Genomic DNA, 13,000 nt, shown 5'->3' on the forward strand with positions numbered 1-13,000 from the left:
GGTAAGAGCCAGAGGTAGTAAAAGGGAAAGGACAAGAAAAGGAGTCCTTGGTGACGAGACTTCCCTAGGACATAGGTCTCCCTCAATGAGATTAGTAACCTCTAGAGTGGCTAAGAGCATCATACTCACCTTCATATCCAAGTCTGCAGCCCTGACACGGACCTTCCTCATTTCTGGCAGAGTACATTAGTTCTTACAGCTGTCTTTCTGGAGTCTCCCAAGGACAGACAACCTTTCATCCAGAGATTTCTGATGTGATCCTATATGCAACTTGCTGGCTGTCCTGAGGTCAGTCAATATCCTTCCCCAGCTCATTCCCCCCACTCCAGTCATGCAGTCCTCCTCCCTCCTTTGAACCTCCTATTCTCTGTTTATTTTTGCTATTACAGTACCAAACTGAATCAGCTCAAACAGATTAGGCAAGCACAAGATCCTGCAGGAATACACAGAGGGTCCCCTACGGCAGCAAGCTATTAAATCAGTTCAGCAGGACTCAGTATCATCCTCATTCTATTCCTTCCTTACCTAAGGTACAACCTGTGATTGTTCTTAATTCAAATGGGCAATGTTTCATTTCTGTATTTCTTTTTGTATTTCACTGGTAAAAAAAAAAATCTGATTCAAGAGTGAGAACTCCCTGTTTTTAATAACTTTCAGTTCTGATAACTCAAAGTATGCTTAAACACAAAGTTACACAAAGCTTTATATGCTACATCAAACTATACATTAATAAAATGTTATGGAAGTGTCCACATTATGACAATTATGCTTAATATTCCTATCTCTGGGGCAAGATGAGCCATAACAAAAGTCATTTTAATACTTTGGGGCAACAGTTTCCACCCTAGGAACTTTTCAAAATCAAACTTACATCATTGCTGTGGAAGAGCATTTTTCATAACTAAGAACTAATCTACAAACATACAAGATGCCAACAATATAATTCATTACTGTCTCTTGAGAGAGATTAACACAACTAACAAATAGAAGTGCTTTAAGGACAGTTAAAAACTGGATATGGCTTGCTGGGGCTGGGCAACTTCAGATACTCTCCCAAACTCCCCACTAGAGATAGGGGTTGTTTTTCTTGATATTAATGTCAGCCACTGTAGGTGACTACAGAGCAGGATCCTCTTCAGAACAGCAGGAACAAGAGCAGTTAGCTGAATCCATTACAGTATGGAGAATAGCTCTCATCCAGCATGCAATTTAATAATGAAGTCCAATATGTAAAGTTTTATAACTGAAAATGCTCACACAGGAGCATTACAGATTTGGGAGTACTGGTATATTTCAAAAAATAATGATGCTGTATGAGTTCTGATAAAATGTAACGAAAATAAAAAAGTCCATCTGCCAACTAGCAGCATACTCTTTGCAGTTAAAGAGTTGAGGATTGCAAAAGAATCACTGAGAACAGTTTTGAGAAGAATCCAAGCAGCACATCCACGTCAGAGAGCAACAACAGGGCACTAGGTACAGCAAGAGCATGTAGTTTCTTTTATCCATGAGAGGATCATGACTTCAAACACACCTAAGCAAACAGATTACTTAAATGCAACTCCAACGCTACTTGAGGATAAATTTTGCAATGTTATTGTACAAAATGAGTGGATTCCTCAAAGAACTTGGAGATCATTTGCCCAAAAAGCTTTTTAAAAAAAAGAAATTGAAAAACAAAGGCAAAAAAATAATCAAAGCCTAAAAAATTGTCACTGGAAAACAGTGAGGTAAGTCCTATGTTTAATTCAAAATTAATAGGTAAATCTACATAAGGCCCTTCAGAAACAGATGGAGTAAGATTAAAAGTAACACTATCAAGAGTGATGTGCTAGGTTTTTTTATAAGATTAGCTCTGCAGTTGAAAACATCCCCATCGTATCAGACAACTCAGAGCTGCTGCTACAAAGATTTGCTCAGGCACTAGCCTAAAACAGGACACTAATATGGAAACATTTCTATTTAGAGTACATTCCTTAAGACAGAAATTCACATACGTGAAGAGCAGCCCTTCTCCACATTACTCATCCAGCCCAACTGTAGATTTGCCAAGTCTGAATGACGTACTTATCACTGTGTCTTTGGCAGGGGACCTGGGAGCCTTACTGGGAACTGTGAAGACACATCCAGCAAGCCTGTCAAAACAGGGACTGTTCACACATAGCTAAGACGGTGAGACAGAACCATCCTCACATGACTTCTACAGTTGCACCGGAAATCTGTGGAAACACTTGAAAGGCATTAAAACAGTTCCTTGCTCCACTGTAGGAGGATGCCAGCTTGTCAGGATGCTGATCATGAGCTTTTTCTAAAGCAAAAAGTAGATGCGCTTCATCTCTGAAAAAAGGCAGCATTCCTGTTGGTGGGACACAGATTTCTACTGTTCCCATTTAGAGCTGGCACCATTTGTCTGTTCAGGAAGTCTTGCACATCAGTGCTGGTTCCACACACATCACATGGGTAGCATCAGTTCCACAGCATGATAAATCCTTTGTTCAGCAGGGCAACATGGCAGGATGAGGGATGAATGAGTGCTCTTTTGCTTGATTATTTTACAATGCAGCTTTTTTCAAGCCTGTAGGACCTAGCTAACTCTTGGAATACCTCCAAGACCACAAAAATTATAATTTGCTGCCAGCCAGGCACACCACTGTCTGGTCAGAACACCACCACCACTCTAAGCTTGTGAACACACCACAGACCAGTTGGCTATAGAAGCTGGTTCTGCTTTTCTCTCTTTGATGTCAGCAGATGTTTAGAAGTCTGCAATACATCAAGTGAAACAGCAGAGGTAGAGAGTTCTCCCTGAGAGAGTAGTGATGAGGATTCTTTTCCAGGTGTGAAAACAAAAGTTTGTTCCATTCAAACTGAGGATAGTGTCATGATCTACTAGTACTGGGCAGGCATTGCAGTCAGCTGGTTGTCTGCATGAAGTTGGTAGTCTCAGCTGTATTTCAAACAGTACAAGTCAGATGGCTCAAGATTTAGATAGGACTTGCTCAGATTAAGTTGTGCCCACATATTTTAATCAACCTTTGCCATGAACACAAAAGAATTCAAGTGCCAGGTCTAAAAAGCTAGGTTCAGCCCCCACCCAGCTTCCACCAAGCATTCATCTCTCTGCCACATTCCCAAATAGGTGATATAGCTCTTGAGATCTAACTCATCAAGAGAATGATTCTACGATGAGAGTCATAGAATGCTTTAGGTTGGAAAGGACCTTTAAAGGTCATCTAGTCCAACCTCCCTTGTGATGAGCAGGAACATCTCCAACTAGGTCAACTGTCCACTGATGTACTAGAGAAATCTGATTCCTTATCAGCAATGAAAGCCTCTTTATAGATCAAAATTTAGGAACCTACACACCAGGTTTAGGTCTTGCACACCTGTAACTGGCAAGCTCCTTTCTTAGCACTCTAGCTTTGCAGCATTAACTCTCCCCATAATGAGAATTAGCCTAGAGTGAAGCAGCATCTGACTTTCAGATAACAGACTGTAAAAAATTTAGGTAGCGTTGAGCTCTACAGTGCAAGCTGTAAGTTCTGTGGATCTGGCACATGGAAGAGTCTTTTCTCTCAAGCTTTGTCTTGCTTATGAAAAATTGCTTCTTCAAACACTTTTCCTAGAGATGTCAGCACCTTCCAGCATATTGTCAGGTAGCATTTGGACAGGCTTTAAATAGCACAGGGCTAGGAGTCACATACTAAAAATAGTATCTACCAAAAAAGTGTTCTCTATCATTATGTCTCCTAACACTATGCTCAAAGCTAGTTCAGGAAAGATGCAATCCAGGGTCTGACAGTATCCTTCTGCTCCCTATCAGAACTGGGGACACAACTAGTTAAGCCTTGAAAACTGTTCTACAACAATTGCATTAGTCGAATGTTAATTTTTCAGGAATGTATTTTCCACTACATAAAAACTGCTGGCATGTTCAACTCCATTCATTAAAAGGATTTTATATATATACACATATATATATATAAATTCCTTCATGAACTGGGAAGGAAAACAGTTTTATATTTTCCCCAAGTACTTCAAGCAAAGCAGCATTCACGAAGTCACCCAGGATCTGAAATCCCAGAAGTTTTCAGTAGGAGCTGCACCCCTCATTTTTGAAAATCATACCCTAAAATAATCCTGTTACCAGTGTCTGCACAACTGAAGACGTTTTTCTAGTGAAGGATCAATATTTCTTCAAGATCAATTTCTGAAAAAAAATAAAATGCTTCATAGTTGGGAAAATGAGGATTCCCTTGGAGTTCGCATTTTATAATTGTGATTTTTTTTCCTCCATGTACTAGCAAGTTATGTCCATTGTTAAGAACTTAACTTGCACGTTCAAATAAGCAACTGCTTTACATTCAGAACTATGCACCTCAAAACAAACACTTTTCTTTACAATAAATTGAAGTTTTCTTCACTGGCTCATTCAAAAAATATTCCATACAAACCAGATACACCTGCCATCAGCATCTTGGACATTGCTGTTTGGCAAGGATGTGAAGTCAGCAGACAGTAAGGATTCAGATTTGCACTACTCTTAACAGTTTAGAGAAGAACAAGTACAGGTCACAGAAATTGAGGACTTAAGTGATACCTTTAAACTATACATGAATTGTCAGAATTATACATTTTAGTTGTGGGACATTCTTTCAAGAGCTTACTACAGTCATAAGTTGCAAGTTTTGGGGAGGAAAAAATATCATAGACATTCACATTAATAAATGTCCTTCTTGCTGTCCTGACTCTGAAGTACTGTCAGTTGAAGTGATACACTTACTACATTTGGGACAATTTTCAAATTCTATATAGCTCACAGTAACATCACAATTTATGTTTAAGCAGCTTAGCAGCAGCAGCGTCATTATTAAATCAATCTATATTTTACTTTCTCACAGGAAGTTTGATTGAAAAGGCTGGTGAAAAGCCTCATCTCCAGACTTGAGTTTCAGTTGGAGCTACACACATGTTCAGCTTCACATTTGCTTTGAATGTTCTCACAGTCTCTACCTTTATGTAGGATTGTTCAAAACAAAAATTTAAGTTGTTTTACAGGCAACCTGCACATTTTCTCTGGGAAAAAAGCAGATATGTTTATAACAAGCAAAATTAAGACTCAATGTTAATCACCTATTATATGGGAAGGCCCCACATGTCCTTCTGGGTAGTGAACACAGGAGTTATCAGGAAACTTCCCAGGTCTGTGTGGCTTTCCTCTAAAATCAGCCTTCCAGAAACCAAAATTCTTCTGTTTAATCCCCTAAATATATCAGTTTTCCTAGAGGTGAAGAAAGCAATAATTATGTTTTTTGTTAAATGTGGTTAAATTGTCTGTTTATTGCTTTGAAATAATCCTCTTTATAGCTAAAGATTTAAGTGCTATCACTCATGCAATCTCTCTGGATAGGAGGATGTTAAAATTAGTCCAACTTCCAAATAATTTCTATCAACGACATCTCACTAAAGCTGGTCAAGAACACTAGAATTTCTGATTAATTTAATTATCCCGAATTGGCAGTGTCTTAATTTAGAAGCAGAATTTGTTTTAAAATTTAGACTATTAATAGAGAAGTATCTTACCATAATTAAAACAAGGCTTTTATTTCTTTTGAGAAGTATAGTCAAAATACACATTTACAGGAAAAAGACAGTGATTCTGTTTCACTTCTTTGCTTTATCTGCAAGAAAGCTGACTTTGCAGAAGGTTGCAAAAGAACATATCTACACTAAGAAGATGTATTATCAATATGACATAATATTCAACCTCAGAGCCTGAAAAATGTTACAGTGAGTATTTCAAATTATTTTAGATCATTTTAGAAAGGGATGAATCATTTTCCTTTGCTTAGTCTCACAAGCAGGGCTTTATTTCCCTATCCATACCCAGAACTGTTTCAGTGTTGTCATAATGGGTTGACTATCTACTTACTTACACGGAAACAAGTTATCTTCTACACTTAAACAGTTTTCTTAAACACTTCAACTATGTCTGTACCATGCACACCAGTAGGTACCAGTATGTTAGGATAAAGCACATAGTTTCTACAAGAGGGTAATATTTTTCAAAATGCTGTTGTAGGCCACTGTCAAATTGAGGAGCTCATGTTGAGAAAGTCAAATAAAACAGCTGTGAACCCAAGAAACACAATTTTTAAGCAGCAGAAGATAGAGTTATGTCTACACTGATTATTCAGAAGCAAGACATGAGCATTGAAAGCGTTCATTAGTTTTTAGCTGAAACTGTCACATTATCTGAGCATAAAATTACCATACTATGTGGCATGACTCTGGTACAAGTACATTCTACCCAGACGCAGATTACTGTTTTCAGTGCAAAACCTCAAGTCCACTTTGAAATCTTTTCCTGAAATCAAAGCAGAAAACCAGAAAAGTAACAGATGTTTCTTCACACTCTTTACTAGGAAAGGCTTTTCACTTGTTTCTGACAATCAGCAGGAAATCTGCTGCATACTGCCAGCTTTCAGCTAAGAAATAAAACAGACTATTAAAGGCTTTATTGTATTTATGATCTTTCACTCCAGATAAACTACCAATCACTATAGAACAAGCAGCAAGATGATGACCCATTTGGCATGTGTTGCTGCTGAATTCGATTAAACATATTCCTGCTGACCGTGGTTTATGCTTGATGTGTCAGCAAGATTTAAGGCTTACTAGTTTCTAAATGCTCATGAGGCTCTAACCAGTAGAAGCTGATTAGAAAAGTACGACAACAAAAAATCTAACTTCAGCCAGGCCTGACAATAACACTACACCTATTCAGAAGTTTTGAGAGCTCACTACAGAGATGGATTTGGATTATCATTCATACAATCAAAGCAGTGAAACAATTCTAATGACTTAACGATTCTTCTGGACTAAAGTAATTTATCTCTGAAGAATCAGTTGAATGTTAGATGTTTGCTTACTAGGTAGAATACTGTGTCATAACACAACTGGAAAATTCAAGTTTGGTCCAAAACCTGCAGAAAACTCTCGTCTCCCATTTCATAGCTAGCAGCTAAGTAAGTGAACTATTTCAATCATACTACCCCTGCTGTAGCAGCACTTGTAACTTTGTGAAGAAGTAATTCACAAATACTTTGTGAACAAGTAATTGTTTTACTTGCATGTATTTTGTCGAAGACAGCACAAGAGACAACTAGGAAATAATATACTGGAAGTTCTGTTTCTTAGAGTTCCTGCAAGTATTGATCAAAGCCAAGTATTTTAAGCCAGGGCTATCTTAAATCTCACTGCTAGTTTTCTTTACTGGGTGATACTGGATGGACAAATCCAGGTGGTGATTTCATCACACAGTAAGCTTCAAAAACACCTCTGGTTCATTTTAAAGGCACAGTACAGTTAAAAATAGCAAGTTTCCATCACATGAAGTGTTGATTAGAGATTAATTTTTTAGTGTATATTCATTACAACTGCATTAGTGCATACAAGAAACTTTTAAAACCTTTTCAGTCAAATGGTTCATTTAACTCCTGAGAAACTTTACCAAGGATGTGGCAGGTGAAGAATAATTCTGATTATAAATGCTGACAGTTATATACTGCTTGTATGACAGAAGGTGACAGCAAATGTCTGAAAAAACTTTTGAATTCTCATGCAGAATTCTGCTTCTTGCTAGCTGCAACTAGCAATGGGCTGGTTGTAAATCTGGTTAACACTTGGATTAAAAACATAATAATTACTGAATCTTCCAAGTAAAGAGACAAGAGACAGCCACCAATTCAAAGGCAGGTCACTGTATTTCTGCATATAGACTATTTAAACAGGAAACAGGACTGGATTGGGAAGAAGCTGGAAATGAAGAGGAGCCTGGAAACAAGGGAGACCTATAAAAAATATACCTAGGAACTGGCCGGCATCTCAGCCAGGGACCCCTAAGTCTGCATGCAGCTGTGGGGCATGAGGCCAACAGCTTCCTGCCAATCTTCCCCAGACAAACAGCAATCTCCCAGATTCTATCAGAAGTTCAGATAGAATAGTTACAACTGCAAAATTGGGTATCACAGCTCAATCTTCCACACAGAAAGATTAACAATCTGTACATGATACAGCCAGAGAAGTGATAATTATCACTGGTTAAAGCTGAAGATGAAATATGAACAAAACCGACAAAAAATGAGAACATCTGAGCAGCTGACTTTAAATTAGCTCATGTAAATCTTCCACCAGGGCATCCACAAAGAAGTATACTCCAACTTCTTGATATCCTCTGGATTCAGCTTCCGGAGAGTTAACATCAGGTTCTACTTTCTGTTTGAGTTACCTGAACTTTTTATAAATAATTCCTTGCAAGTCTCCCCAACAGTCATGTTTAAATAGTGTTCAGCTAATTCTAGTCAAAGGGAGCTCAGGCCATCTAGTCAAGTTTCAGTACCTACTGTCAGTGTTTGAATGCAATTCTGTCCTTTCAAATGTCTCATTGGTAGCAAACACATTGATTACTATTAGTTGAGCAGACTTCACTGTGTATTTGCTGTTTATGATCAAGCTACATGAGACATTCTCTCAAGTTGCCACATAAACGTGTATATTGTTGGAGCAATTGGCACAGAAGGCTTGTTAAGAGTTCAAGGTAAGAGTTCAAACACCAGTTCCCTGTGTTCATGCATTAACTAATCAAGTCACCTAACACTTTGTGAAATACTGAAACAATTAAAATTCAGAAGTTCGAGAGCCTCCTGTTCTGAAATACTGTGGGAAAAGGCAATCTGGTTTTGAAATAACTGAACAGAAACCTGTCAGTTTTATGAGTTTGCAAACATGCAGTAAGTCCCCTACATTTCATAATTGTTTAACAATTAGTCTTATAAAAAGATTACCCAAGTTACACTTTCATGTGCTTGCATGGACTGTAATTTCCCTCAAGTAGCAACAGAAGTTTAAAAACCTGTACTTGTAAACGTTTTCTCTTTCAGAGTCTGTCAAAGGATGTATGAAGATTTTTTCAGCCCTAGAAATATAGCTCAGTAGTTATATAGATAAAATAGCATTACTTTACAAAGACAACATGAATGACAAAAATATTTATGAACTGTGTTTATATAAACATATTGGCTTGTAAACAAGTTAACAACATTTACATTAAATATTGAAAGCAAGTTTCAAACTATACAGTTTGAATTAGAGAAAAATAAGAATTAATCACATCTTAATTATTCCATTGGTTATTACTAAGTCAGGCACCTGGCAGTTTCAGAACTGTACTAAAACACTGCAACAATGCTGAATATTGTCATTTACACTAATGATTTCTTTTGCTAGAGTAAAAGCCACCTCATAGTTACCTGAGGATTCCCATGGTAACTCAGTGGGGATAACAGTATGAAAATTACTTACTCATCACAGACTGGGAACTCACCACTTAAGTGATGTTTTTGCCATATTTTAAGGACAGTCTCTTTTTAGCTATAGTTTTATGTGGGAATCCCAGAAATGCCAGCAAAACTAACACAAAAGTTAAGTCACATCCTTCTGAAAGAGTAAACCTCATCCACATCTTTCTAGCAATGTTTGCACCAGCTGTTTTGCAGGATTTTAGCCAGTTTTATTTATGAGCTTGAATAAAAAAGTCGTACAAGTTAGCCACGAAAGTATTTAAGAAAACTTAACAGAAAAGCATCATGAATTATGAAATAGTTACAACAGTTCAAATTATACATCAGAAAGTTACATATATGTTTAATCAAACAATATTTTCTATATATATTATTTAAACCCAGCTTCAATATTTGTTCTGAAACAGTGATACTGAAAAAGTGATATTCAGTTTTTTACCCCTTTAAGTGAGTACTCTTATTTTCACAGGTGCAAGGATGCTTACTTGATACCAATTCCACATTGTGGGAGTGACTTTCAACATAACTTTAAATTACATTTTTCCATCTTGAAGGCAAAAGGCTATCAGTGGTAATAAACAGACAGTTCATCATCACTCATGTCTGAATCGTCTTCATCCACTTCACCTTCAATGACTGATTTCTTACCTTTGCAGCATGAAACAATTAATCCAATTAAGAAGACCTGCAAATTTTTAAAAAAAATAGTAAAAGTTACTGTTAGTCAATTAAAGGGCATACGAGTGCAATATACGTAAACCAAAACAGCAGTGTGGTGGTACAAATGATTCAATGACAACTGCTGCAGATTATCTAACTTGATTCAGTGATCTCTATAATCAAAGTACTTACTGCAATGAATGCCCAGTTCCCAAAGTAATAGGCAGCACTGAAGAACCAAAATTTATGAAGAAAGAGGTATGTCCGAGTAACAATACACTGATCTAAAAAGGAAAGCAAGTAGCACAGATTAACACAGAACAAAAAAGCAGCTAATTCCTATTTATAGGATAATAATGCAACAGTTTTAGTGAATATTCAGCTCTGAAGAACAATTACACTCCATTAAATCAAATTTACTCTCTTCTACCAAGAAGGTATACAAGAGGAATATTTGTTAATATAGGACAGTGAATGTGAAAACAGGTAACACTAAGCCAGGAATTACATAGGTAACCCCATTACTATTGGGTACAATTTCTCCTCCAGATGTGTCGATTATTGCCTGTTCTGACAGACCCTCGTTACTCCCCATTTTAGATAAACTGTAGCCTTAAGGAAGACATATGAAGCAGATTCTGTATTAAAAACATTTCAGTACTTCGAAAAAATGTCTCTACCAGGATTACATAAATTTTAGTAAAAAAGTCAATTACAATGTTCAGTCATATAGGCAAAAAACCCACATATTAAGTATTTTGTGACCCAGACAGCAGAGGGCTTATTTGTACCCAAAACCTGACAGGACTGGTTAAATCTTACTCCTTCTCTAACACCCTAAGTACAGCCGCACCTAAAAATACTAAAGTATTCTCCATTACATTTTTAAGACTGCAGTCAGGTAGCATAAAGGCTTGTATGGGACACTGAGCCTGTAATATTGAAGAGGTCAGGTCAGAGGGCAGCCAGCAAGACATGCAAGCCAGCCGACAGATCAGTGATCCAGAGGGATGCACCGAGTTAATGCTCAAGTATAACACAATCTCCTATCTTTCTCATTTACTATGCTTCGAACCCCACCTAAAGCTCATTTCAGAGCCAACGCTGGTATCTGAACAATCTGAACACTAAAGAAAATAAGCAACCCGGAATTTGCCTGTTCTTCCCTCAGTTCTGACTCCAGGTTTGATAATACCCCCAAGGTACAGTTGAAGTACAGACCTCCCACCTCCTAAAGTTGCAAGTGATGTGCTGCTGCTTATATAGTTTAACTTTTAGCAGCCACCTAACTAGCTAGCAGACTGACAATCATCAGTTTCTGAAGGTATTTTATTTAAAGATTCAACTTCCACATTAGATAATAAGCTGCTTTAACAATACCACATACTATATAGCTCACTATTTCCTGGGGAGAGAAGAGTTCAGAGTTAAGGGTAGGTCTTTTTCAGGAAGGTCTGCTGCTTGACCTTGCCAAGACAATCCCCCCCCGGACTAAATCCCTATAGTGTGTAGAATGATTGTATCTAAATAGAGAAACAACTCAATTCCTTCAACAGTTCCCCAATGACTCATACTTTACAAAACTAGCAGACTATTTTAAAATACCAAGTTAAATACTACTTTATGCAGCAGACTGATTTCTAGAATCTATTATACAGTATCAGCAGACAAAAAAATTAAACTGGCATTTCACAACTACTAGACACAAGGGGTACAACACACAAATAGGCACATTCTGCAGATAATTAAGGTGCAAAACAGCTTAATTAGAGAAAGCATGCTTCTCTACTAACACACAGAGTAAGAGCACAATGAAGGAATTTGGCTGAACTAATCCTTCCTGGTTTTCCAAACTAGATCTCAGTTATGCAGAAAAAAACGATTTCCCCCACCTACCCCTGCTTGTTAACACCAGTTAATAGTACTCACCCTACAAAAGGGGAAAAAAAATTGTAAAGCAGCACACCAATCACAATATTCCATTATTTGCTAGCATGACATGTCCATAGAAAAAGTGAAGTTTCCAACAAGAAATGCTGGTAAAGTGAAGATGCTTCATAATTGCAGATAGTATTGTCAACACCATCTGCAGCTCTCCAGCTGGTTACTTGAATTAAAAAACAGCTAAAAGACTTTCAAATGGCTCTCTACAGTAATTGGATTAAATAGATGATGGTAAATATTTTAGAACACTTTGACCTTGAGAAAATGTTTTTATGGAACATGTCACAGGTTCAGCTAACTAAATTTTAGTTATTCCTTCTGCACTAAGATATTACTAAATAGGCTGACATAACATGACATTCTTTAATCTACTTATTCCTTTATGTGACATAATTTAGATTAAATTATAATGAATAAACTGAATTAAGATAAGTACTTGTCATCCAGAATGGTCATTGTGACTATTACTGACATATCTTGATCATTTGGAACAAAAGTATACGTGGATAGCTACCAAACCTCTGACAGATAACTGCCACCACTTTAAGAATACAGGGTATTACATAGTGTTGACCAAGCAGAGCCAAACAGCCAGGATTCAAGTCAAAATATTTCTTTAAACAAAGAATGACAAGTGCTAATAGCCACCACTACCTGAAGAGTCAACTATATTTTACTCCAAGTCCACTGATGAAGTTTTTCATTCAGGTGAATTAGAAAACCCTTAGGCTCAATGCACTAATTTTCAAACAAAGGCTTCTTCTGAGAAGTGAATTAGCTAGTTTAAGATGAATTACTAGGATTAACAAATGTGTTCATCAACAAATCCTAAAGCCTAAAAAGTCATTTCATGCACTAAAAACTCAAATTATGAGAACTTATTTACAGATAAAGTCTGTCTTTTCTGCATTTCAAACTACAGTGAACTGTCACAAAAGCATATAGAAGAAAACAGTTTCTCATGGAAGAGTTACAAATTGTTGTGAACAATGTAGTTTAAAAACACAGCATTCCTTGGGAGCCAGTACCGAGGT

General features: G+C 37.1%; 1 protein-coding gene and 1 long non-coding RNA gene across 2 annotated transcripts in view; both read right to left on the bottom strand.

Annotated features, from left to right (window-relative positions):
* LOC142600940 (uncharacterized) overlaps positions 1 to 289 on the bottom strand; it is a 43,104-nt gene extending 42,815 nt beyond the window's left edge. The window contains exon 1 of the long non-coding RNA XR_012834436.1: positions 130 to 289. This is a non-coding gene — a long non-coding RNA (uncharacterized LOC142600940). The remainder of the gene's footprint in view (positions 1 to 129) is intronic.
* Positions 290 to 9,050: 8,761 nt separating this feature from the next.
* LMBRD1 (LMBR1 domain containing 1) overlaps positions 9,051 to 13,000 on the bottom strand; it is an 81,679-nt gene continuing 77,729 nt past the window's right edge. Inside the window, exons 15-16 of the mRNA XM_075747421.1 lie at positions 10,215 to 10,306; positions 9,051 to 10,047 (exon numbers count right to left, since the gene is read on the bottom strand). Of these exons, the coding sequence (XP_075603536.1) occupies positions 9,928 to 10,047; positions 10,215 to 10,306 (212 nt within the window). The 3' untranslated portion in view covers positions 9,051 to 9,927. The remainder of the gene's footprint in view (positions 10,048 to 10,214; positions 10,307 to 13,000) is intronic.

The sequence above is a fragment of the Balearica regulorum genome, chromosome 3 (genome assembly GCF_011004875.1).
Source record: "Balearica regulorum gibbericeps isolate bBalReg1 chromosome 3, bBalReg1.pri, whole genome shotgun sequence".
Taxonomy (NCBI): Eukaryota; Metazoa; Chordata; class Aves; order Gruiformes; family Gruidae; genus Balearica; species Balearica regulorum.